This window comes from Dasypus novemcinctus, chromosome 3, assembly GCF_030445035.2.
Source record: "Dasypus novemcinctus isolate mDasNov1 chromosome 3, mDasNov1.1.hap2, whole genome shotgun sequence".
Lineage (NCBI taxonomy): Eukaryota > Metazoa > Chordata > Mammalia > Cingulata > Dasypodidae > Dasypus > Dasypus novemcinctus.
Genome location: NC_080675.1, coordinates 130,144,372 through 130,171,895, shown reverse-complemented (window position 1 = coordinate 130,171,895; position 27,524 = coordinate 130,144,372). Strand labels below are relative to the sequence as shown.

Sequence of the window (27,524 nt, the reverse complement as noted above, 5' to 3'; positions counted from 1 at the left end):
CCAAGTACCTTGGGGTGATGGCCACACCTTCTCTGACCTCAAGGGTAAAGTCTTGACCCCCCTAGTACAGTGAAGTGAAGACATCCTCCCTAACATTTGGCATACAGACCCTACCCTCTCAGAGCAATGAGTTGGCAACCTGGTCTTCTCTAATCCATGGGGGACAGACCCACCCCTCTCAGATCTATGGAGTATTGACTTGACCCACCCTAATCCTTGGGGAATGTGCTTCACCCTCTTTGTATAGCCTTGTGGTGGCAAAACTCCCTGAACAGTGGGTGGGAACATACATCCTCTTAAGCTGCAAGGGTAAAGTCACCCTCTCTGTACACATGGTGGGGTTCCTCTTTTGGCCCTAGGAGATGTTGTAATTCCAGATCTCAGCATCCATAATTTTCCTGTTTAGCCATTTCCCCTCCTATCTTTCCCATACCTTTTCTTTTTTGTCCAAGCTGACAGTGGTTTTGTTCATACAGTGCTCTCAGAAAGTTTGTTGGTTTAGCATGCAGGAAACGGGTCCAAGCCGTCAGACAGTAAAACTTTGCACAAGTCTTTACTGGATAACACCATTTTCAATCCTGATTTACAAGTTCCAAGTTTAGTTAAGTCCTCAAATGGGGCACTATTATCTGGGGGCTTGATTTCCAGAGGCTTGGAATTTCCGGAATCAGTTTCTGTTTTTGTTGTGCTCAACAGTTCAGTTCTCATCTTATCTCTTTTGTCTAGCATTTTACTGTAGACTGCAAGGAGAAGCCAAGCTGCATTCTCTGAGTTTACTTTGAAAAGTTCTTCAGTTAAACACCCAGGCTTGCCATTTTCAAATTCTACCTTCAATAAAACATCCAAAGTTAATCTTGCTAAGTTTTCTGTGACTTTAAAACACAGATTGCCTTTCCTTCAGTTTCCAATAATAGTTTCATCATTTACTTCTAAGTCTTCATAGAAAGTCTCTTTAGTATCCATATTCCTATCAAAAGTCTCTTCATAGCAATCTAGACCTTTTCTATCAAGCATCTCACAATTCATCTAAAAAATACCCCTTATCCATTTATAAAACTGAACTCAGGTCCTTGCACATGGGAAGCAGGCACTCAACCACTGAGCTACATCCACTCCCCTCCATTTATAAAACTGTTCAAACATTTTGGTAATTGCAGAAGCACCACCTCATTTCTTGGTATCAAATTCTTAGTCAGCCGAAGGAGTACTGATGCAAGGTACCAGAAATCTATTGGCTTTTATAAAGGTTATTTGGGGTAGAAGCTTATAGTCACAAGGCCCTAAAGAGGCCAACTAAAGGTTACTTCCTTACTAAACTCTTTTGCCATGTGTTGAAGCAAGATGGTGGGTAACATCTATGATGGTTCCAGCCTTCCTCTTCTTTTAAAGCACCATGGGTCCAGCTTCTTCTGATCTCAGCTGTAGGCTGGCATAGGGCTTGTCTGTCTTCCTGGGGCTCATTTCCTTCCAGGGTCAGTTGCTCTCATCTCTTCCCAAGGTCAGCTGTAAACTATCAGGCTCTTCTTTCTTCCAGGGCTGCAGGGTCCACTGGGTAACTTCTCTGTGTGTTTACTGTGTGAAAATCTGTTTTATCAGCCCATCAAGGAGGTAGGAACTCAATCCTGCATGCCCTGCTGATAAGGTCCAATCAAAGCCCTAATCTTAATTTAATCAGAGGCATCTCAGCTCAATTCAATACAATCAAAGGGTATCACGCCCAGAGGAACATACCGGTCCATAAACATAATCTCTCTTTTTGGAATTCATAAGCAATCTCAAACTGCCACAGTACCTGTTAATTTTTATTGTCAGTTTTCAAGGTCAAAACCAGAATTGAATTAGTCTGTTTTTAGTATAAATAATCTTTTTTCTTGTAACCTTTCATATCACATTACCATTAGGTAACCTACCTATTAGCACTAGAAATTGATATTTTGAGATAGTATCTTTCATAGGAAAATTATTATTACATTTAATTTTAATTCACATAAAAATGAAAAGGCTGCAGCCTTTAAATTTATTGCCAAAATATAACCCCCACTTATATTTTGAGTTGTTACATACCATAAAATGTAAAAAATAACTTTGTGCAAACACTTTTTTTTCTGAATCCTGTTCTGTTTTCAGTATTCTAAAAACGTATTACTAATTGTTAGTAATATGAGCCCTACACGAGTAGTTTAAAAATCTGAATTGAAAAGAGACTTAAGTACTAATTAGCTGTCATTGTTTCTACCTTGAGTTGTTACCACCTCTCTGGATGCTATTTTCTTCATTTCAGAAATGAGGGCCTTTACCCAGACCATTCACTTTCAATCTTGGATCATCTAAGTTTCCAGAGACTATTTCTAATATTGCAAAAAATGTAATAGATATTCCTGAAGTAAAATGGAAAGCTGCCCAAAATGTAATGATGCTTTGATATTAGCTGGAATCAAATTACCTCAGTACTTTTCTCCTGTTTATCTTAAGCTGTTTGGTATTTGGGGAGGGGGTAGCAGAAAGGAAAAGGCAACTTTATTATTTAATGCAGTTTGATAGCTGAAAATCTTTCCAATATTGGACCCAGGGAGAAGAGATAACAAAGGGTAGTATGGTATCTTTGGTGTTAAAAAGTTAGAAACTATAGCTTTTTCAAATTCAGAGTGTTTTGTTCCTGTGGGCATAGGAATTTTTCAATCATAGTGCCTCAGTTGGTGGTTCCCAATTCTGGGAGCTTTTACAGAGAGATTTTTGTCATTTTTTCTGGGATGGGATTTGGGCAGGATGCATTTGGACAACTTTTCATGTGATTCTAATATATAGTCATGGTTGGGAATGACAGAGATATTGAATGGACAATCCTTTTTTCTGAATTTTGTGGCCCACTTTTTATTTTTTTATACCTCCTGCCTCCCAATGTCTCCCTTGTCTGTCTGCTTGTTGTTTCTGCTCACTGTCTGATCCTTGTGTCCATTCGTTGTCTGCTTGTTGTGTCTACTCATTTTCCTTAGGAGGCACCAGGAACCAAACCTGGTACCTCCCAAGTGGGAGGTGGGTGCCCAGCTGCTTTAGCCACATCTGCTCTCCAGGCACCCACTGTTTTTAATAAATTATAGTAATCGTTTTTCATTTTATTTCTTGTTGTATGTGTTTGTTCTTTTTACATCTTCATGAATTATCTTTTTCCTTGATATCTCTTTCCAGTAGGCAAGGGTTTACTTCTACTACTACTACTACACTATTACTGCTGCTACTATTACTACTGCTACTACTGCTACTGCTTATAAAGACAGTATGATAATGGATTAAGAGGAAGGGCTTTGCATTCAGGTAGATCTGGGTTCTCATTTCAGCACCATTTTCAGTTACAAGCTGGTTTGCACTGAGAACCTTATTCAACCACACTTAACTTACTTAGTCTCTTCATTAACTGTGGGCCAATATTCTTTATTAATACTTTTGTGACAACTTCTTGATATATAATACATGTACCATGAAGAAGCAAGTATACTTAAAATATACAATAATTGGTAGCTATTATTTCCCTTTGGAAAATGAATAACTTGAAGCTCAGAAGTGACTTGTCCAAGGTACAGGTCTTCTGAATCCCAGTCTCACTCCTAGTCTGCCTTACCACTGTATGTGGTATCTTTCTGAACTGTTTTATAAGACATTAACAACTCCCTATTGGAACATTATTTTAACCACTTATTATTGAATTATGTTTCTGCTTTCTGAAATTGTACTTAATGAATCAGAATTGTTACCTACAAAAGTGTTTAACAGTATTAATTTGATCATACTTATGTAAAAAGTTGTATTTGAAAATGCAAGGGAATATTATCCATTTTTAAGTGCAAATATTTGGAGAAAAATTTACCTTGAAGTAAGATTGTGCTGGGTTACAATTAAGTCATATGACATTTATTTTGTATAATATATGGTAAAGCTCAAATGCAGATATCTGCCTATTAGTCCTCAGAATTTGGTTCACGTCAATCTTAGCAAACCCATGTCAATAGAAAACTTAGTAGCAAAGTGAAATTCTTAAAATCTAATTATCCTCTGTTTGTAATCCCAAAACAAGCAAATCAACAAAGGATACCTTTATGTATTTGGTGCAGGGGTGGCGGAGGTGGTGGGGGGGGCGCGGTTAAAAAGAGAGAAAATGTTTTGACCCCCTTCCTGGATGGTTGGTATGGTATATAGAGTCTATCAATGAGGACCATATTATGTATATAGTTACATATTCTTTTTTCCCTGAACATTCTATTAGGAACATGTCATATATTTCTTAAAGCATGATAATGGTTGCATGATAGTCTGTCATTTAATGTATTTAATCATTTCTCCATTGATGAACATAGAGGTTTTGTTTTGTTTTGTTTTTTGCTATTAGACATAATTTTCATTAAACATTTTCATTTCCTAGCTATAAATTCTTGAAAGTGGATCAAAGGAGGTGAACTTTTTAAAGCCCTTGATGGATGCTGCCAAAATTATCAAGTACAAAAGTTGTGCTGAGATATAACCTTTACATTGCCTTCAGTGAATGTTTTCATTACTTTCTAATTTTAACTTGAAACTAATTTCAGTCCTGCAGAAAATTTTCAAATAGTATTAAGAGTTCCTGTATACCCTTCACCCAGTTTCCCCTAAATGTTAACATTTTGCTTATCACAAGCAGGTTATTAATATTTACTAAAGTGTAGACCTTATTTGAATTTCACCAGTTTTTCCATTAATGTCTTTTTTTTTTTCCTCTTCCAGGATCCTATTCAGGATCCCACCTTGCAATTAGTTATTTCTTCTTAGTCTTCTCAGGAGACTATAGTTATTCATTCTCTCTTTCTTTATGACCTGAATGCTTTTGGGAGTCTTGGCCAGTTATTTTGTAGCAGCTGTCATTTTTAAAACAATGCCAATTCAGTAGTTAAAAATTGTCATTATTTTCATTTCTTTGACTAGTAAGTTGGAAAAAATTTTTTTTATGTATATTGGTCATTTCCGTTTTGTTTTTAGGGTGTATCAGTTAATCTTTTGCCCATTTTCTCTTAAAGTGACTGCCTTTTTCCCTTTTGATTTTTAACCATAATTAAAAATTTTTGCTTGTTACATATACATTATGACACTTTTCATTGTTTATACTAAATATATATGCATTTTCATATGTATTTGGTGTATTTTGTATCAATTTCCCTATTTTACACTGCATTATATTTAACCACTTTATGGTTCATCTCATACTTTTCACTCTTCTCTTCTTGAGAACTTCTTGCTAGTTGGGACCACCTTTACTACTGGTGGAAGAGCTGAAGCTTCCCTTGGTCTCCAGGAGCAGAACTGCTGGCCCAGATCACTTCTTAAATCCTATCTGCCTGGCATTCAAGCATTCTTGTTTCCCCACTGACCAGGTTGCTATCATATTTGCCCTATGCACAGGGAAGATTACCCATGTTTTTTCTCTTCCTGAACTTTGGGTTATAGTTTTCCCCAGTAACACTGATTCCAAAATTCATACCATGTGGTGTATTTATCCCTCGCCCTGATATGCAGTACATTAGGTTGACTCCCAGTTTGTTTGTGCTGGCATTTTGTGTGTGGGATGTAAAGTTTTGTAGTCATGTCATTTGTTTTCTTATTTTTCCTTTGCTTTTATCCACAAATTATGCTAAGAAATTCTGTTATAAGCTATTTTATGGGGATACCACATTTTTAGTAGCCTTTTTAAGTGTGTCAATATGTTATTGTTTTAAATGGGTTTATGTGTTGTTTTTTTAAAAAGATTTTTTTAAAAAATTATTTTTCTCCCCTCCCCCCCCCCCCCCCCCCCCAGTTTTCTGCTCTCTGTGTCCATTCACTGTATGTTCTTCTGTGACCACTTCTGTCCTTATCAGTGGCACCGGGAATTTGTGTTTCTTTTTATTGAGTCATCTTGCTGTGTCAGCTCTCCGTGTGTGCGGCACCATTTTTGGGCAGGCTGCACTTTAAGTGCTGGGCAGCTCTCCTTAGGGGACGCACTCCTTGCACGTGGGGCTCCGCTACGTGCAGGACACCCCTGCATGGCAGGGCACTCCTTGTGTGCATCAGCACTGCGCATGGGCCAGCTCAACACGGGTCAAGGAGGCCCCAGGGTTTGAAACGCACACCTCTCATATGGTAGGCGGATCCGCTATCCGTTAGGCCAAGTCCGCTTGCCTCTATGTTTTTTTTTACATTGAAAAAGGCAGTAGTCTAGAGTGGAGTCATTCTCATTTTAGTTGACTAGTCAGGAAAAAGCTTATTGTAATAGCTTGCTTTTAGTTTCAGTAATAGATGCTAATTTTGGCAAATAGTAATGGTTATTTTTGCATTTCTAGTTTATTAGTAATTGATTTATGAAAAGTTATCCTTATAATATTGGCATATAGTTAAATTTACCTTTATAAAAATTTATGAAAAATAGCTATTGGGTAAATGTAATATTTTTCCTTTGAAATATTTTAACAGGGCTACGTAACGAACTCATCACGAGTTGTATCTAATAATTCTTCAGAGTTAATGTTTGACTTAACCCAGGACACAGGATTGTCACGTTACCAAGGGGGACCAACACTTTCTATAACAGGTTGGTTTTAGTACTTTTTCATACAAAGAAACTTCATGAATGTTGATATGGACTGACTTTCCATTTTCCACTTTTCATAGGTTGCAAGGTGGTGTGATGCTGATAGTTCTCAAAAAACATTCTTGTATGGTTCTATTTAAAATCTTTTTTAATAATAGAATATCGTATTTCTTTCTATTAAGTAGACTTACAAGTTTTGAGCTTGTTATCATTTAGAACCTGCCATGGGCTGAAAAACCTTGATGTAATTTCTGTGAGTCACAGAAATCCTCTGATTTCCTACTCTTTAAAAGGAAAAAGATTAAATTATTTTCTGGTACCACTAGTGTAAAAAATTGTATGGTTTTATTTGATTTCTTAATTAACTTAGTATCTTTTGATTCAAATGAATGATGAAGATATACTTAATTATGATTATAGAATGCTAAATTATAAAGGGGCAGTACTAAGGAAATACTGATTTGTGCATAGTAAGTTCTCAGTAAGTACATGTTGAAGGAATACTGAAATTTCCCTATTACATTCTTTGATCGCCTAACAGAGAGTTCTTTACCAACTTAAATTAGTGTGCTATGAGATAGTTTTATCTCAGGCAATTATTCTTTCTGTATTAGCAATTTTTATGTATTTCAAATGTTTTGAGTAAATAGAGGTACATACAATTTTTTGGAATCTTTAGTTTGTTTACTAACAAATCAGTATTGAATATTTATTAATCTTGTCCAAAATGATTTTTCATTTTGATAATATTTGGTTTTATATCCACTTCTCTGGTTATTGTTTATAGTTAAAGATCTAGTTAGTAAAATAGGCAAACCCAAAGAAAAAGAATTAAAAATAGTTCTCTTAAGTCTGGTTTTACAATGCACATGGACTTCATTCATAGAAAAAGCCTGAATTCTTGAAACTTCTTGGGGGTGACAATGACACCTACTCTTCACGTTTCGTAGTGTGGAGAGTAGGCTTTTGGCCTGACTGGTACATAGGATTATAGATGATTTGGCAGATGTAGATTTGAATCTCTGTTCTTAAAATGAGTTTAATAGCATTTATCAAGTCACCTAACCTTACATTTCAATTTTCTTATATTATTGAAATGGAAATTTTAATATTTCGCACAAAGTGCATTTATTGTCCAGACCTGGAATCAGCCATTTTAGATATAATTTTAATTCTTTCTGTACTTTATGCAGGACTTTTTAAAGGCCTAAATACGATAAGTGAAATGTGAAAATGCCTTATAAACTTTAAAGGATTTGACAACAAACAATTGTTATGAATGATAATATATGCACTGTGTGCTCAGAAGCATGATTCATTAATTCCTGTCTAGGGTGATCATGGAAGACTTTTGGAGAGGATTGAATGTGAGCTTGATCTTGAATAAAAATAGGATTTTTGCTGATAGACATAGAGCTATTGAAGGTAGGGAAAATAAAAGGGTCAGAATTTAAAACTATTAAATGCAGAGTGATTTTATTTAATTTTGAGATTTCCTCATGATAAAAATTCTTATATTCACTTAACATATCTTCTGTCCAGCCTGTTCTTTAAGTTGCTTAATCCAGAATACCAGTGCTTATTAATTTTTCAGTAACCTAAGCATTTCAGAACAATGTTAATGTGATTACATAAAATCTTCCTCAAGTACCTGCAGTATTGCTGTCAGAAATCATGTATTTTGAAAGTAGAAAAAAAATGTTTTATGTTATCTCAAAAGATGAAATATTTAACAGAGGAGACAACTAGTGTCATATTTCTCCATAATAAAAAGCTGACAGGCGAATTTATTGAAATAAGTTTTTTTTCCCCCTCAAAGTAAACTTAGATATAAAACATTTTGCTAGTAATGATAATAGCTGCTATTTATTATTGCGTGTTCTCTATATGCCATATGTTGTGTTGAGTACTTTACATTATCTTCCATGATTCTTAGAACAGCTTTATAAAATAAGGTATTATTTATAACTTTTGTTTTACAAAAGAAAAAACTGACTCAGAGAAGTTAATTAATTAAGCCAAGAATTCATAGCTAATGAGTGACAGAGCCTGCATTTGAACTTATCTTGTCTGACTTACGGACCTGGAATATTTCTAATTTGTTTTTTCTACTGCTTTTACTGTCAGTGAGTAGTTGGGAGCATTAAAATATGATATACAGCTTTAGAATCTTTATTACAAAGTCTAATTGTATATTATTTTCCAAAAGCACTTTTGCTTGGACTAGTTATAGTCTAAATGTCTCCAGTTTTTCCTGATAATACTCTGAATAATATCCTTTAGTCTCAAGATGTTGGTTTTCAAACAGAAAACTGTTTTTAGCATTGATATTCCTATACATACAAAATTTTATGCAAAAATTTAATAAAACATAAAAGGGGGGTTTCTGTTGAGCTTGCTCAATATATTCCCTAAGACAAACCCATTTGACTCTGGGAACCATAGTTTGAAAACCATTATATTAACACCTCTATTAAGGACCTTTTTAGATGAATAATGAGGTACAATCATTCAAGGTTAGTTGTTTCTACTTTACACATAGGAATAAATAGATAATTTAACCTAAAACCTTAAATAGAATAGCTGTTAGTTGGTTAGATGGAAAAAGAACTAACCACTCATTAGAAATCTTAAGATATTAAATAAAAAGCATTTTAAAGGTATCTCTCAATTTTTAGAACAGATGAAAAAATTGTTTTAGTACAAACTCAAATACACTTAAGTATCTGAAGGTAATTCATTTGTAGGAATTTAGTTTAGAGTATTCTCTATGCTTTAATTTTATTCCCCTTGATAGCTTGAGATTTTTTGGCCTGTCTTCTTACATGTAGCCTTTTCTTTGTTTGAGCCATATTAAAATTTTCATTAAAAGATTATTTCATGAATTATTTGAACGTAATGTAATCTGTAATAGATGTTCGTGCAGTTTCTATATACCTTCTGAGTTTTTAAAACATCAGTATTTATTTTTCCTTATCATATTGATATATTACCTTTAATTTAGCTACAAAGTATTTTTATTTAATTGCAAGTGGTATTCTGTCTATAGTATTTTAAAATATCTTTCCTTCTATTCAATCATTGTAGATATGAATGAAAGTTCATTTGTATCAAAACGTCCTTCTACTTCTGATGTAAACAGTGTTAATCCAAAAAAACCTAAGCCTAGTGAAGGTATTTCTGGAACGAATACTTTGACTGCATTCCCTTCAGTGAAATCTCCTTCAGTGACATCACCCCAGGTTATTTCATCAAAAGGTAACTATGAAATCTGGAGAATAAAGAAATTGTAGTGTTTATATGCACATTTTAGAAATTGTGGTAAATTAAAACATTTTAGAAATTGTGGTAAATTAAAACATATTATTAGTGGTTATTTAAGGTTAAAAATGTTGAATTTTGAGTTATAACTGTCATTTATTTTAGATACAAATACCTCATCAAATCATTCTAAAAATGGGACTCCTTTTCCAAGAGCTTGTCCAAAGTGCAATATTCATTTCAATCTTTTGGATCCTTTGAGAAACCACATGAAGGTAAACCTTTTTCAAAATTTTATTTTTAAAAAGTTTGCAAATTTCTAAAATTATTAAGGCTTGAATACAGTAAGTACTGTTTGGTTTTTTCATAGACAAATTTTCTCATATTGGTATTTCCATATAACTTAGGAAAATTTTACATTTATAATGATTATCTTCATGCAAGATTTAAAAATTCCTTCTGAACCATCAAATTTAATATTTAGTTCATATACATTATAGTGTATATATAGTGTATATATGTGTATTCTAATTTTAATGGAAATAATATATTAATAATATTAAATAATATATTAATCGTTTATTTACTAGATCATACCATTCATCAAACTTATAAAATAGGCATTTTATTATGTGTTTAATCTTTTAAATAAAGATTTGTTTGGTAACCTTATATTTGTGTCCTGGGTAACGTGCATGTCACATTATACAAAATCTGAGTTTTACACTTTTAATTTTCAACACTTGGACATGAACTGCTAATGGTGAAGAACTTCATATGAAATAATTATTTTAATTCAGTTTAGAATATAGTTTGTGCAATTGCTATAAAATTAATTCTAGCTTAAATTGATTTAGAATGCTTTTGAAATTAGATTTTAGGGAAGTGGATTTGGCTCAACTGATAGGGTGTCCGCCTACCACATGGGGAGGTCCAGAGTTCAAACCCCGGGCCTCCTTGACCCATGTGGAGCTGGCCCATGCGCAGTGCTGATATGCACAAGGGCTTCCGTGCCACACAGGGGTGTCCCCCACATAGGGGAGTCCCTCGTGCAAGGACTGCACCCCATAAGGAGAGCCACCCCGTGTGAAAAAAAGTGTAGCCTGCCCAGGAGTGGCGCTGCACACGTGGGGAGCTGATGCAGCAAGATGGTGCAATTAAAAGAGACACAGTTTCCTGGTGCTGATGAGAAGAATACAAGTAGACACAGAAGAACATACAGCAAATGGAAACAGAGCAGACAACTGTGGGTGGGGGGAAGTGGAGAGAAATAAATAAAAAATAAATCTAAAAAATATATATAGGAAATTAGATTTTAGAAATTTTCTAAGTTCTGATGAAGAAAGAGTTTTGGATAACCCTCCACTTAAAATATTTTAGTACGTATTATAGTATTCTGTGCGTGTATATAAAGATAGTGAACATTCTCTTTGTATGCCTAATATAAACGGCAGGAAAGGGCCAAGGAGACAAAGAAAAAGGCAGTGAAATTTATATGAGGAAAAGAAGGGAGGGGAAGGCAGAAAGGCAAAGAAAGTAACTTAGGAAAAGTTACTGTCCACTATTTCAGCGATTAGCAAATTTTAATTGAAATTCAGCACTTTATAAGAAAGGTAAGAAAAAATAAGGGAGCTTTAAAACACTGCAAATATAAGCTCTGTTCAAGTACAAAACTCTGGTAATCCACCACAATTTCCAGCTCCCAGAGTATGGCCACTGATAATTGGACTTCTGCTTTGGTCTCAAATAAGAATTAACCTATGTAAGTACTTTCAGGTTTAATATCTATGTAATTTTGAAGAGAATACTGATATTCTTTATGTTTTGTATTATAGATAGAAAAAAGAAAGGATTGTGTTCCCTAGTTATCTTCAGTTTATTTAGTTTTTTGTATAGGTAACACAGTTACATGATTCAAAGTAAAAAAATATAAGAAGACATACCGTGAAAAAAATCCCATTCCTCTCCCAATATGGCTGCAACAGAAAATCATATTTTATTACTTTGTTTTGTATCCTCTCTGTTTTTTTCCCCTGCACATACAGGTAAACATGAATGTTCTTTTTTCTGTCCATTTTATGCATAAATCACAGCATATTACATAAATTCTGATCCTGGAGGAAGTGGCAACCATTCTCTAAAATATAGCTTTTATTTATTGTTGCATTGTTTATGACCACTCATATTGGAAACAAAATACTGAGTATAATGTTAGTTGTGGGGTTTTTCATATATGCTCTCTATCATGTTGAGGAAGTTGCTTTCTAATCCTAGTTTTCTAAGTTTTTTTTTTTTCCTTTAATCAAGAAAGGGTGCTGGATTTTGCCAAATGTCTTTTCTGCATTAATTGATGATTGCATGCCTTTTTTGCCTTTGTTCTGTCAGCATCGTATAATACATTGATTTTCTTAGGTTGAACCATCATTGCATATCTAGGATAAATCCTGGGGTTTCACTGTTAGATGCATAGACATATATCATTGTTATGCCTTCTTGTTGAATTGACCTGTTTACCAGTACATAGTGACCCTTTTTGTCCCTCTTAACAGTTTTTTACTTAAAGTTTATTTTATATGGCATTAGTATAGCTACCCCAACTCCCTTTGGTTACTCTTTGGATGGTATATTTCTTTCCATCCTTTTATTTTCAACTTGTTTGTGTCCTTGAATTTAAGGTGAGTCTGTTGTATATAGCATATAGTTGGATTATACTTTTATCCATTTTGCTAATGCCTCACTTTTGGAAAGTTTAAACCATTTATATTTAATGTAACTACTGATAATGCAGGACTTTCTGCTATTTTGCTATTTGGTCTTTTCAAGTCATATAATTTTTGTCTTTCAATTCTTCTGTTAATGCATATTTTCATATTTTTTGTTTTGTGATACTTGGAATCTTCTGATTTCTTTTGTATTATTTTGCATATATTTTCTTTGTGGTTACTATGGGACTAAAAGTTAACATCCTAAATGTAGAACAATCATTTTTTATTTGATACCGACTTAACTTCATTATCATACACATACTCTTTTTCTCTATCTTCTGTCTCCCACCTTTTTGTTGTACTTGCCGCAAATTATATCTTTATACACTGTATGTCCCAACAATAGATTTTTCATTATTTTTTATGAACTTGCATTTTAGAACCTAATTAAAAAGTAGTATTACATACCACAAAGTATAGTACAAATGTACTTCCATTTATAATTATCCGTATGGTTACCTTTACTGGAGATCTTTATTTCTTTGTGCTACTTTGATCCACTGTCTGCTCTCCTTTCCATTCAACCTGTAAAGCTCCCTTTAGAATTGCTATTGCTTATAGGGCAGATCTAGTTGTGACTTACTCCCTCAGCTTTTGTTTTTCTGGGTTCATCTTAATCGCTCCTTCATTTTTGAAAGACAGTCTCACCAGATCTAAATTCTTGGTTGGCATTTGTTTTCTTCCAGCAGTTTAAATTATTGGTCCCATGCTTACATGGTTTCCAATGAGAAATCAACATTTACACTTACTGTGACTCCCTTGTATATACCACATAGCTTTTCTCTTGCAGCTTTCAGAACTCTTTCCTTTGTACTTGGCATTCGACAGTTTGATTAACTTGTGACTGGTTGTAGTCTTCTTTGCATTCTGTTTGGGGTTTGTTGGGATTCTTGAATGTGTATATCCATATTTTTCATTGCATTTGGGAAATTTCCTGCCATTAATTTATTCAATATTCATTCTGCCCCTTTCTTCTTTCTTCTCCTGGTGGGATTCCTATAATACTTTATATTGGTATACTTGATGATGTCCCACAGTTCTCTTAAGCTCTGTTCACTTTTTTTTTTTTTCCTTCCATTTTTTCTTATGCTCCTCAGCCTGAATCATTTTCAATTGTATTGTTTTCTGGTTCACTGATTCTTTCTTCTGCCAGCTCCGATCTGCTGTGAAACCCTTTTAAGAAATTGTTCTTTCAGTTATTGTGATCTTTGAAGTCAATATTTTTGTTGGTTTCCCTTTGAAAATATCTATCTTTTTCTTAATAATTCTCATATTTTTCATTCTTTGTTTTTGTGATACCCTTTAGTTCTTTCTTTGTGTTTTCTTTTATCTCCTTGAGTATATTGAAGATCATTTTTTTTTTAAGTCTTTTTTCCTTTATGTCTAAAGCCTGGTCTTAATTAAGCATTTTTGAGTTTTGTGTTGTTCCTTTGGATGGACCATCATTTTATGTTTCTTTGTCTTGTAATATCTTTTGTGCTTTGTATGTTTTAATATATTAATTTTTAAATTCTGGAACTTAGTTCCTGAGCTGTTTGTTCTTTAAGTTTGTATCTAGATAATCACCTGACAATAATTTTCTTGAGTGCCAGGAATTAATAGAAACAAATGGAAACAAAACAAAACAAAACAACTTAAGTGTTTGCAAATTGGCTCTGTGTTACCTGGTGCTGTCCTTTGGAGTTTAAACCTACCTAGAAGATCAGCCTGAGGTGAAAGTACACTTATCTCCCTCTCTTTTCTGAGCCTGTGTCTTGTCCACATGGCCTCAGAAATTACTCTGTTTACAGGAACTCAACTGCCCCCTCTATTCCCTTTGAAATAGACTATTCACCTCCCAGGGTCTACTGATGTCTTAAAGCAGGTAGTCCTTTGCTCCAGGCTTCTGTGACCTTGTTTCTTATACTTTTTTAGTCTGCAAGCCGCTTTTGCCTGTAGAGCATTTACTGAAAGGGCAAGCCTGAGAAGTTTCCTGGTTCAGATTTTGATTTTGCCATCTGATAGATTGGTTCTGATATAGAGGCACCCCATTATATGCAGAGGTAGTACTCTGGTGTCTGTCTCAGGGCGGAGGACCCACGATAGGTGCATAGGCTGACTCTGCACTGCACCATGGAGTATTTGGGTTGGGGCCAGCAAGGGTGCCATGATCTTCTCTTACTGTTTTTTATTTTTTAATCTAAAAATTTTTTTTTATTACATATGTACTTTTTAAAAAAAGGTACTTAGAGTACATAAATGTTGCATAAATAATATAGGGGTTCCTATATGCCTCACTCCCTACCCATCCCATATTTTCCCATATTAACAACATCCTTCACTAGTGTGGTGTATTTGTTAAAATTGATGAACACCTTTTAGAGACTGCCACTAAGCATGGATTATAGTTTACATTGTAGTTTACACTCTCTCCTGCATAATTTTCTAAGTTATGACAAGATATATAATGGTCTGTATCTGTTATTGCAGTGCCATCTTGCTGTTTTTATTAAAGCTGTGTTTTCTTTATTTGGCACTCACCCTGTTACTGCATCCCTTTGCATCGTTTCAGTTGTTTTATGGTGTTTTGAGGATAACTGCTGTGCCAGTTTTGCTAGTTGTTCAAAGATTTTTCGGAGACTATACCTGGGAGCATTTTACACCCCTAACTTGGTCACATAATTTTCTTTTGAAATGACTCTGTTGTTTAGAATATAGATAATCTAACATCTAACTGGTGTACTGTGAATGTATCCTTTAGCATTTTGTAAAGTGTTTTTCTTTTTTGTCTTAATATTTAATGCTTTGTAGCCCAAATTCTACTTTGTTTGATATCAGACTCACAACCCATGCTTTCTTACTGTTTCCATTTTTCTGGTTTATTCTTTATTTATACTTTTATTTTTAATCCTTCTGAATTACTTTGCTTTTGGTGTGCCACTTGATTCAGTAGAGTTGATTTGTCCTTTGTGACCCAATATGAAAATCTTGCAGTAGAACAGAACTCATTTATCTTCATTGATATAATAGATTTATTTGGGGATGCTTCTGTCAGCTATTTTGTTATCTTTCTTTGTTTTTAATTTTTAAATTTTAACTTTTTTTTCTTTTTTCTTACACTCTGGTTGCTTTGTGTATATGTAGTTTGGATTTTAAGGAAAGTTTATATTGTTGTTCTACTGTTTAGCCTTATACTACTATATAATTCCATTAGTCTTCTATTCCTTTGGCCACTCTCTATTATTCTTTACTACTAATGTTGACTAAGCATTACATTTCCTGTGCCTCACCCATGCTCACCTCCTTTACTATCTGATTTTAGTCAATATTTTCTTTTATTGAGTATTAACCTTTATACTGTCAAATGTTCTCATACCTATATTACTTTAATATTTAAAAGCAATTCTGATATTCCTTAATGCACTGCCAGTATATGTGAGGAAACCTATGAACTTTCTTGACTGCATAGTGATAACCTATTTTCTTTTTTTATTATTTTTCCATTCTTAGGTCGTGTATTAGTAAGCCAAAGCTAATACCAGAAATTGGTTGGTTTTTATAAAGGATATTTATTTGGAGTAGGTGCTTACAGATACCAGGTCATAAAGCATAAATTACTTCCCTCACCAAAGGCTATTTTCACGTGTTGGAGCAAGATGGCTGCTGACGTCTGTGAGGGTTCAGGCTTCCTGGTTTCCTCTCTTTCAGGGTCTTGCTTCTCTCTGGGTTCAGGATTCCTCTTGTCCCAGGACTTGCTTCTTTCTAGGCTCAGGATTCCTCTCTTCCTGGGGCTTGCTTCTCTTTCCTCTGTGAGCTTATGTCCCGGGGCTCCAACTTAAGGCTTCAGCATCAAATTCCAACATCAAAACTCCAACGTCAAAAACCCTCAACTCTGTCCTTTGCCATGCCTTTTAACTGGGCCCTAATGACGTGGCCCAGTCAAAGCCCTAATCATAACTTAATCATGCCCAGATTCAGATTAGTATACAAACATAATCTAGTATCTATTTTTGGAATTTGTAACCATATTAAACTGCAACACTCCACCCTCTGAATTCCAAAAAGACATTAGAATATTTGAAAAAACCTTAAATCAGTAACAATGCAAGTACTAAATCATATCACAATCAATTTAAAGAAATATAGTTTGTCTTGGGGCAAAGTCTCATCTGCTATAGACCTCTGAAACTTACAAAACAATTTATCTGTTTTCAATACATAAATGGACAGACAAAGGATAAACATTTTCATTACAATAAGGAAAAATTGGGAGGGAAACATGAGTCATGGGTCCTCTACATTTCAGTAAACCTGCTGGGCATCCTCCATTCGATTTCAGTCTAAGAGTCATTCTTAAGATGATGATTTCTTCTCCTGGGGCCTTATGTGAACCTACCCTCCCCACATGCTTGCCCAGTGGCCATTTTCTTGTTTCCACTCTCATCAACCCTCTGAGTGTCGACCAAGCTCCAGACCTCACCTTCCAAGGGTGTTGGGGTGATTGCCACACTTTACCCAATCTTTGGGTTAGAGTTTTAACCTCCCTCGTACATTGATGTGAACACAACATTCCCCCTAACCTTTGGCAAACAGGCTTAACCCACTCAGAACAACGAATTGACCACCTGGCCTTCCCTAACCTTTGGCATACATGCTCAACACTCTCAGAGCAACAGGTTGACCACCTGGCCTTCATAACTTTTGTGGGACAGGTCCACCCCCTCAGACCTGTTGGAGTGCTGACCTTAACCACCCTAATCCTTGGAGAATGTGCTTCACCCTCTCTCTACCCTGGGGCGGCAAAACTCTCCCTGAACATTGGATGGGAACATCTATCTTCTTCAGCTGCTGGTGCAAACTCACCCTCTCTGTACACATGGGTGGGCTTCCTCACTTGACCCAAGGTGATGTCTTAATTCCAGATCTCAGTTTCAATGGTTTTCCTCTTAAAGCTGTTTCTCGTTCAATCTCTCCTTTCCATGTCCCTTTTAGTCCAAGCTGACAGTGGTTTTGTTCATACAGCTCTCTCAAAAACCTTGTTGGTTTAGCATGCAGGAAGCAGGGGTCCAAGCCATCTGACAGTAAGACTTTCCACAAATCTTTCCAAGATAACTGTATCTTCAGTTCTGATTTACAAGTTCCAAGTTTAGTTAAGTCTTCTAGTGGGGCACTTTCATTTGGGAGCTTGAATTCCAGAAGCTCGAAATTTCTGGAATCAGTTTCTGTTTTCTTTGTTCCCGACAGTTCAGTCCTCAGCATATCTCTGTCATCTAACATTTTGCTATAAGCTGCAAGCAGAAGCTAAGCCACATTCTCTAGGTTACTTTGGAAATTTCAGCTAAATGCCTAGGCTTACCATTTTCAAATTCTGCCTTCCATAAAACACCAGGAGTTAATCTTGTTAAGTTCTCTGCCACTTTAAAGCACAGATCACCTTTCCTCCAGTTTCTAATAATAGTTTCATCATTTACTTCTAAGGCATCATAAAAAAGTCTCTTTAGCATCTGTATTACTATCAACAGTCTCTTCAAAGTGCTGTATGTCTTTTCTTCCAAGCATCTCACAATTCCTCCAAAAAGTACGCCTTACCCATTTATAAAACCATTCCAACATTTCGGTAATTGCAAAAGCACTACCCCGCTCTCAGTACCAAATTCTGTAGTAGTCAGCCAAAGGGGTGCTGATGTAAAATACCAGAAATTGGTTGGTTTTCATAAAGGGTATTTGGCGTAGGAGCTTACAGTTACTAGGCCATAAGCATAGTTACTTCCCTCACCAAAGTATGTTTTCAGGTGTTGGAGCAAGATGGTTGTTGAAGGTTGCAAGGATTCAGCCTTCCTGGGTACCTCTCTTCCAGGGTCTTACTTCTCTCTGGGTTCAGGGTTAGTTTTGTCGCAGGGCTTGCTTCTTCCTGGACTCAGGGTTCCTCTCTTCCTGGCACTTGCTTCTGTTTCCTTGTGAGTTTACTTCCCAGGGCTTCAGCTTAAGGCTTCAGCATCAAACTCCAACATCAAAAACCCTCACCTCTGTCCTTTGTCATGCCTTTTATCTGTGAGTCCTCACCTTTTGGGCCCCATCCTTTGGCCCTAATGACGTGGCCCAGTCAAAGCCCTTATCGTAACTTAATCATGCCCAGATTCAGACCAATTTACAAACATAACCCAATATCTATTTTTGGAATTTATAACCATATCAAACTGCTATAGACCTTATAATAGTTACATTCAGTTTTGTTAACCTTGTATCCACATTTTTTAAAATTCTTTTCCACAGTAAATATACTCAGAATTTACAACCAGTCTTTTTTGTTGTAGTCTTGTTAGTTTTTGCTTACTTGGCTGAAGTTCATCTAGTAATTTCTTCAAGAATGGCCTGGGAATATCATTCGATGAATTAAAAAAAAAAAATCAATCTTATTGATACATATTCATAAAGCATACAATCCATCCAAAGTGTAGAAGCAATGTATAATCACAGAGTTGTGCATTCATCATTTTAATCAATATTAGAACATTTTCATTATCCCAATAATAATAACAAAAATAAAACAATAAACAGACCAACAAACAAAATAAGTTTCCCTTAATAATCACTTCCCAATCTCTCTGTCCTTCCCCTGACATACATAGCTGCTATTCTGTTGCCATCTAATTTATTTGTATTTATATTTTGTATAGATGGAGTCAAACAGCATGTAGTACCTTTTATTTGTTTCTTTCTCTTTGTGTGTGTTTGTATGTTTTTTTTTTTACCCTTTATGGTAGATTAATATATTACTGTACCCTACTCTCCATACTTTGCTTTGGTTTTATTTTTGCCTGATATTAACATCTTATAACATTAACATATATTCTGTTTTAAAGTAAAACAGTCTTATATATGCAATATTACTGTAGCAGTTTGATCTGGTTATGAATTCCAAAAACAGATATTGGATTATGTTTATAATCTGATCTGTACCTGGGCATGATTGAGTTATGATTAGGGCATTGAGTCCCCACTCCTTTCACAGATGAAAGGCATGGCAAAGAGTTGAGGGTTTCTGATGTTGGAGTTTTAATGTTGGAGTTTGATGCTGAAGTCTTAAGCTGGAGCCCCAGGGAAAGAGACAGAGCCTTTCGCTTCATAGTCTGTTGCTGACCTTGTGGAGAGAGGCAAAGCCTAGAGAGCCTCATAGTCTATAGCTGATCTTGTCGAGGAAACAGAGGAGCTGATCCCAGAAGTACCCAGAAAGCCCGAACCCTCACAGATGCCAGCAGCCATCTTGCTCTAACATGTTGAATTAGACTTTGGTGAGGGAAGTAACTTATGCTTTATGGCCTGGTAATTGTAAGCTCCTACTCCAAATAAATACCCTTTATAACGCTCAGCAGATTTCTGGTATTTTGCATCAGCACCCCTTTGGCTGACTAATAAAATTACCCATATTCATCTTTCACATAAGGTTTCACTATGCTATACAGTCCCATGTTAACATTTTTTAGCTTTCCTAGTAATATACATGACCTTAGATTTTCCCTTTCAGTCACTGTCATACTCATATATCAACACTGCTAGTTAGAAACACTGTGATTTGCTTTCACCATTTCTGTTCATTTCCAAGGATTTACAAAGTCTACCAATTCTGCACAGATTAAACCTTAGCTTTATATTCTCTTACCTCATTCTATTTTTTGGCCACCTATATTCTAGTTATTGATGCCATGAGTTTACACAATATAGTTTGTTCATAATACAGCAATTGTACAGTATTTGACCTTTTGAATAGACATTTGTCCAAAGAAGAAAAACAAATGGCAAAAAAACACATGAAAAAATGTGCAACATCTTTAGTGATTAGGGAAATGCAAATCGAAGCTACAATGAAATATCATTTCACATGTATTAGAATGGCCATTATTGAAAAAACAGAAAACTACAAATGTTGGAGTGAATGTGGAGGGATAAGAATGCTTATTCATTGTTCGTGAATAGTACAGCCACTGTAGAGGACTGTTGGGCACTTTCTAAGGAAGTTGAATGTGTGTTTGCCAGGTGACCCAGCAATACCACTGCTAGGTTGGTGAATTCTTTGATGTTCAAAACTATTTGATTAAGGTTTATTCACCTTTGTAAATTAATTTTATTGTGATAACATATACATAATATAAATCCCACTTTAACCATTTTTAAGTGTACATGTGAGTGGCAGTAATTATAGTGCTGTGCAACCCTCACTGCTATCAATTTTTGGAACATTTTCATCACATAAAACAGAAACTCTACTTTATAAAGCAGTAACACCTCTTCTCCCTACTGCCTAATCCCTGGTAAAATCTAGCCCACTTTCTGTTTCTATGAAGACAAAACCTTTTTTAGAAAATTCTTGTCAGTAGAATCATGAATGTTTGCCCTTTTGTGTCTGGCTTATTTTACGCAGCATAATATTTTGGATTCATCCGTGTTTTAGCATGTATCAAAACTTCATTACTTTTTTATGGTTGAATAATATTCCATTGCATGTTATACCACATTTAGATTATCTGTTCATTGTAGATTGACACTTGGGTTGTTTCCAGCTTTCAACTTTTGTGAATAATGCTCCTGTGATCATTGGTTTACAAATATCTGTTTGAGTTCCTGCTTTTAATTCTAGAAGTGGAATTGCTGTGTCATATGGTAATTCTATTTTTAACTTTTTGTGGAATTACCATATTCTTTTCCACAGTGGCTGCAACATTTTACATTCCCACCAGCAATGTGCAAGGGTTCTAGTTTGTCTGCACATCATTTCCATTTGTTATTTTCCATTTAAAAAATAATAGCTGTAGTAGTATTCCGTGAAGTGGTATCTCATTGTGGTTTTAATTGGTATTTCCTTGATGGCTACTCATGTTGAACATCTGTGATGGTTTGAAGCTGTAGGTACCCTGGTAAATCATGTACTTAAAGCTAATCCATTCTTGGGGGTGTAAACCTATTACTATTGTAAGTGGGACTCTCTGATGAAGTTACTTCAGTTAGGGTGTGGCCCAGGCTAGGCCTTAATTCTTTTACTGTAGTCCTTTATAAGAGAATAAAATTCAGACAAAAAGAGAGAAAGCCATGGAAGCAAGAAGCTGTGAGCAACGAAACCAAGAAGAAACGGGAGAGAAGAGGAAATGCTGTCCTATGCCTTACCACATGACAGAGTAGTCCAGGATTGCTGGTAGCTGGTCTTCAGGGAGAAAACATCACCTGATGATGTCTTGATTTGGACATTTTTCTCAGCCTTGAAACTATAAGCTTGCAAAATAATAAATTCACAAGTTAAAGCCAACCCATTTTATGATATCTGCTTGAGCAGCTTTAGCAAACTAGAACAGACTTTGGTACCAAGAATGGGATTGCTACTATTGCAAATCCCACAAATGTGGGAGATGGCTCTACAAATGGGTAAGAGCTAGATTTCCAAAGAATTGTGAGGTGATTGTTTAAAAAAGTCTAGATTACTTTGAAGAGATTGTTGGTGGAAATATGGACTCTAAAGGTGCTTCCTATGCAAGTGTGACTTGTTTTTGTTGATTCTGTATATATGTAACATTGCCTTTCCTGCTCCTCTGTACCAGAGCACATCTGGGTGGTTTCTGCAGCCATTCTTCTGACCCCAACTTGTACATCTGTTTTTTCAAATAAAGAATAAAGCTGTGCTTTTCAGGTGTTGCTCACCTTTAGAATGTATACTTTTGTGGGCCCTTTCTCAGAGCTGCCACCATTGGTCCATCCTGACTTCTGGCCTACCTCTCTGCCTGCCTGCCTTCTGCTTGGTCTAGGCTGCTTTTTGTAGTGCTTTTCTATATTATGGAATCTGTATTTTATTTAGCTCTTAGTTTAACTGGAAATAGAGTTTGCAGAATTTGGTTATTATGGCTTTTGAATGAATTCCAGGAGGAGGAGTGGAAAATGTTGACTTTCATAGCATGTTTATATAGGAAGTCCTGTTTTACCATTTAAAAATAACATCCCAACCCCTTTTCTTGGTAAATCCTATGTAAATTTTTAGATTTCCAACAAAGCAACAGAACATGTAGTATTTACTAGGAGGAGTATGACAGTTTCACGTTCTTTTATGAATCCTCTCCCCCCAAAGAAGATTACGTTTTGCATTAATTCATTCCTGTGGGGCCCTTTTTTTAAAAAATCAGTTTTATTGATACTTATTGATAAGGCATAAATCTATCCAAAGTATACAATCACGGGTATTTAGTATAATCACATAGTTGTGCATTCATCACTTCTGTCATTTTTAGAGCATTTTCATTATTCCATTAGTAATAATAATACTAAAAAACAAACTCCAACCAACCAAACAAAAAAAACTCATCCTCTCTCAGTCTCTCTATGCTTCTGCTGCTGTATATAACTGCTATTCTGTTTCCTTCTATTTTTATTCATATTTTATACAACAGTTATATATGCAATATCACCCATATTTATATTTTACATGAAGTTTCACTGTGTTATACAGTCCCATGTTACATTCCTTTAGCTTTCTTTCTTGTCATATATATGACCTTTCAACCACTGTCACTCCCAGATAATATCTCTGCTAGTCACAAACACCATGATGTACTTTCACCATTTCCTTTCATTTCCAAAGATTTACAAACAACCTTTTAACCAATTCCGCAAAGATTAACCATCAACTTTCCATTCTCTACCCTCATTCTATTTTGTGGTTACCTATATTCTAATTATTAATTCTATGAGTTTGCACAATATATTTAGTTGTTAATAGCACAGTCATACAGTATTTGTCCTTTCGTGTCTGACTTCCTTCCCTCAACATAATGTCTTCCAGGTTCATCTATGTTGTCATATGCTTCACGATTTCATTTCTTCTTAGAGCTGCATAATATTCCATCATGTGTGTATATCACAATTTGTTTTTCTATTCCTCAGTTGATGAACACCTGGTTGTTTTCAACTTTTGGCAATTGTGAATAACTCCTGTGAACATCAGTGTGCAGATGTCTGTTCATGTCGCTGCTCTCAGTTCTTCTGGGTATATACCTAGCAATGGTATTGCTGGGTCACATGGCAAGTCTGTATTCAGCTTCCTTAGGCACTGCCAAACAGTCCTCCACAGTGGTTCTACCATTCTACATTCCCATCAACAGTGAATAAGCATGCTTATCTCTCCATATCCTCTCCAACATTTACAGTTTTCTGACTCTTTAATAGTGGGTGGGGCTCTTTTAATTTGTGTCAGTGAGGCATCACACAGGTTGGGTTTCTATCCTCTTGCTAGGCCTTTATAAACATAGACACAGAGGAAGAGACACACAGAAAAAGGAAGCTGCCAGTTTGATCCTGCCATATGGGAAAAAGGAAAAAGTAGAGCGAGGACTCCAGGTTTGCCTTCAGCTGAGTTCAAGGAGAAAAGCTCCAAGAGACTGAGAGAGAGGTCCTGGAGTCTGGAATCAGCAGAGCAAACAGGCACAGGAAGAGGCCCTGGAGGGGCTGGGCCCATGGAGCAGCTCACTGCTGAATAGCTGAACCTTGCTGTATACCTGATATCCACATGGCAGGATGCCAGCATCACCAGTGGCTGACTTTGTTGAGAAAGCATTGCTGATGGTGCTTTGATTTGGACATTTCACAGCCTTGGAACTGTAAGATTTTACCACAAATAAAATTCCCATTATAAAAGCCAATTCATATCTGGTGCTTTTTATCAGCAGCCCTTTGGCAAACTAAGACAAGGAATGCAGGTGACAGTAGTGTATAATATTTGTAAAATTAAGGAATGTGTCATTAAAGGAATTGAACGTTCTCACAATGGCTAAGCCAGAAAAATGGAGGCTAAACCAGGGTTGCAGTGATGGGCTAGTACCAAAATTGTTAGAGCTGAATGAGAGATAGCAATTGATCTTGGACCATAACTCAGTCGTACCCTTCACAGACTGCTCTGTTCTTATATATAAAACCTTAAATCTAAGCTGATTTGTCTTTTCTTGCATTGCTTTCTTGCCTGTTGTTTATTCTCTGTAGGCTACTTTATTCTCATGCTATCCATTAATAAATCTCCCACCCACTATCACTTCTGGTTATTAGTGGTTTATTATTCTATTTTTATAGGACTCTGGAACATTATTTAAAAGGGGCTGTGGACAAGATTTGCATACTTTTTTTTTTTTTTAAATCTGATCATATCTTTTCTGTAAAAAGAACAGAACAGCAAGCAATCATTCAACTATTTTGTGTATCTTAATTTCTGGGTGTTTTAAGGGAATTTGTAACTTCTGTAAATGCACCCAATTGGACATTTCTGGAGAATATAAACCTTGTAGCATACTCTACATTAGATTATTTAGATTATTAGGTATTAGAAAAATATGGTCCAAATATGACTCAGAGTAGATTCTACAATCTGAAAGCCAGATATTATGTGCATTAGGTTATCCACATTTATAATTTGGGAGACTATAACGTAATTTTGAAGCGAATACAACTTTTTCCCACTATTGTTTGAGGTCTTCCAGATAGGAAGGTGCAGATAAGGTGAGTAGTTTTGTCTATCAAAATGATGCTTCTAATTCACATCATTTATAGTAAGACATATATTTATAGGCATTTTTCTAATAGTGCTGGTAGATTTACTTGGAACCATTCTTTTCTACATTTTTTCTTTCAATCAAAAATGGCATTTTCAAGAAGGAAGTTAGCCTGGAGCAAGTCCTTAGAAATAATCTGACTTTCCTAAGTTTGAGCTCTTGCATATTATATGTATCTCAAGAAAAATCTGAAAACATGTATAGTAAGACCTTTCTCATTTCCCTCTTTTTGTTATGCTTTCATTCCTACCAATTTATTGAGTGGTAGGCTACAGAGGACCATAGTATATTGAAGACCCAGGATATTTTTCCTAATTCAGCTCATGGGTGCAACCTTAACTCTTAAGCACAAGTTAAGCTACATTAGAAGTCCCATTTTATCCGGCTTTGTTTTGTTTCCATTTTCTGGACCTGTTTTAGGTTTTTCTTTGGTTTTCTTTCTTTTGTAGATTTCAAAATTGACAAAAATAAAATAAGTATAAGGCAACCTTAAAGGAAAGACCCAGGTTCCACGTAATACAGAAAGCTTCATCACCTATCTAACGTTTTTCATGTGGCAGGAGAGGAGTGGATGTTTTTATCTTAGAAATGAAATAGAGTTGTGTTTAGATTTTCACATTTTATGTTGCTACTAATTTATTAAATAACACATTTAGGAAGAGCTTAAGTTAGTTGTTTTCAATTATAAAAGAATTACCTGGGTAGCTTGTTAAAAATACGGATTTCTAGGTTCTATCTCCCAAAAATGTGGTTTTAGTTGGTCTGAAGGGAGGCCCAGGAATTAGCATTTTAACAAGCACTTCTGGCTTTTCTAATACAGGTCTTCCATGGATTGACCTCTGAGAAACACTGCCCTAGAGAAAGCCTACAACTGAAAATTATATATAATAAATAACTTAGTTATATCTTGTTGAAAATAAAGCTCATATATGAAAATATTCCACATTAGAACCAGTTTCTATTACATCTTGAGTTTACTCATGAGGTAAATTTCCCTCTCAAATATTTAACCTTTCTACATTTCAAGATGTAACTGATGCTTATTACTTTATTTCCCATGCATTTTCTAGCACCTTGAGTCTGGGGAATGGCAGGTTAACTATATTCCAAGTCCAGTTCCTTATTATATCCCTTGTTAGTTAAACACATGCATGATGACATATAATGCCACTTTTCCTTTTTATTCTCTGTCCTGACACAGATAGGAAATGAAATGAATGATTTTTGATTAAAGAACAATTATTATTAAGTATTTAATACTTATGTATTAATCTGAAAATGTATATTGCAAGGAAAAAGCTATCATATCTATAGCAAGTCCTTGACTTAAGTTTTTCATTTCTTTGTGGAATTATTTTTTATTAAGGTAATAGGTATTTATTGTTTGAATTTTTTAGTGTATGTATGTTCATCAAAATTTTTGGTGAATGTTTTTCCAGATATATTACCAAGCATAGTTTTACATGATCTGGGCTTAGTTGTAAACAAAGAAGCATTTTTCTGATATCTAATTTTTTAAAGGGATAAATAAGACTTATATTTTTTCTCTTTCAGTATTGTTGTCCAGACATGATAAATAACATTTTTGGAATGGCTAAAACAGAATTTTCAAGTACAGCAAATAAAAATAAGACTGTTGATTCAGAGAAAGGAAAATTGATCATGTTAGTTAATGACTTTTATTATGGCAAACATGAAGGAGATGTCCAGGAAGAACAGAAGACTCACACAACCTTTAAATGCTTCAGTTGCTTGAAAATTCTTAAGAATAATATTAGGTATGTAAATACTTATTTCTATTTGAAAATTGGATTGCTACAGACATAGTTGTATCTTTATTTTGCATTCTTCTGTGCCATCCTAGATAAGTGATATTAACACTACTAAGAACAAAGGCAGACTCTTGTTGAAAAGCTTTTGTAATTTTCTGTATTTTAGGAGTTTGACTCCTGATTTCAGTTAGTTGTATTTCTTTCAGGTAGCTTTAAAAAGTTGCTTCTTTTTCCTGTGCTATTAGTGATATAGGAATTTCATGATACTTTAAAAATTTTTAACTGTATTTGAATCTTATTCTTTTTTCACATCATGAGAACCACTTTATCCAGTTTGATCTCCTCCATAGTAATCTTATTTAATGCTCAAATCTTTCAATTCATATATATATAATTTTTGGAACATGAACTTTGTAGAGAAAGTGATCTCTTTTAGCCTAACATTTTATATGAGGTAAAGTTTTTCCATCAACATTTTATTATAAAAATTTTTTAAACATTCAATAAAGATTAAAATTTTTTGCAGTGAACACCTCTATATTCTACCATATTACTACCTTAATTCTACCATTAACCTTTTACT

General features: G+C 35.0%; 1 protein-coding gene across 4 annotated transcripts in view; it reads left to right on the top strand.

Moving 5' to 3' along the window:
* Positions 1–27,524, top strand: part of ZNF280D (zinc finger protein 280D) — a 123,919-nt gene that overhangs the window by 34,707 nt on the left and 61,688 nt on the right. For all 4 annotated transcript variants that reach the window (XM_058294247.2, XM_058294250.2, XM_012528962.4 and 1 more), the window contains exons 7-10: positions 6,472–6,589; positions 9,677–9,847; positions 10,016–10,125; positions 26,724–26,947. In XM_058294247.2, the coding sequence (XP_058150230.1) occupies positions 6,472–6,589; positions 9,677–9,847; positions 10,016–10,125; positions 26,724–26,947 (623 nt within the window). The remainder of the gene's footprint in view (positions 1–6,471; positions 6,590–9,676; positions 9,848–10,015; positions 10,126–26,723; positions 26,948–27,524) is intronic.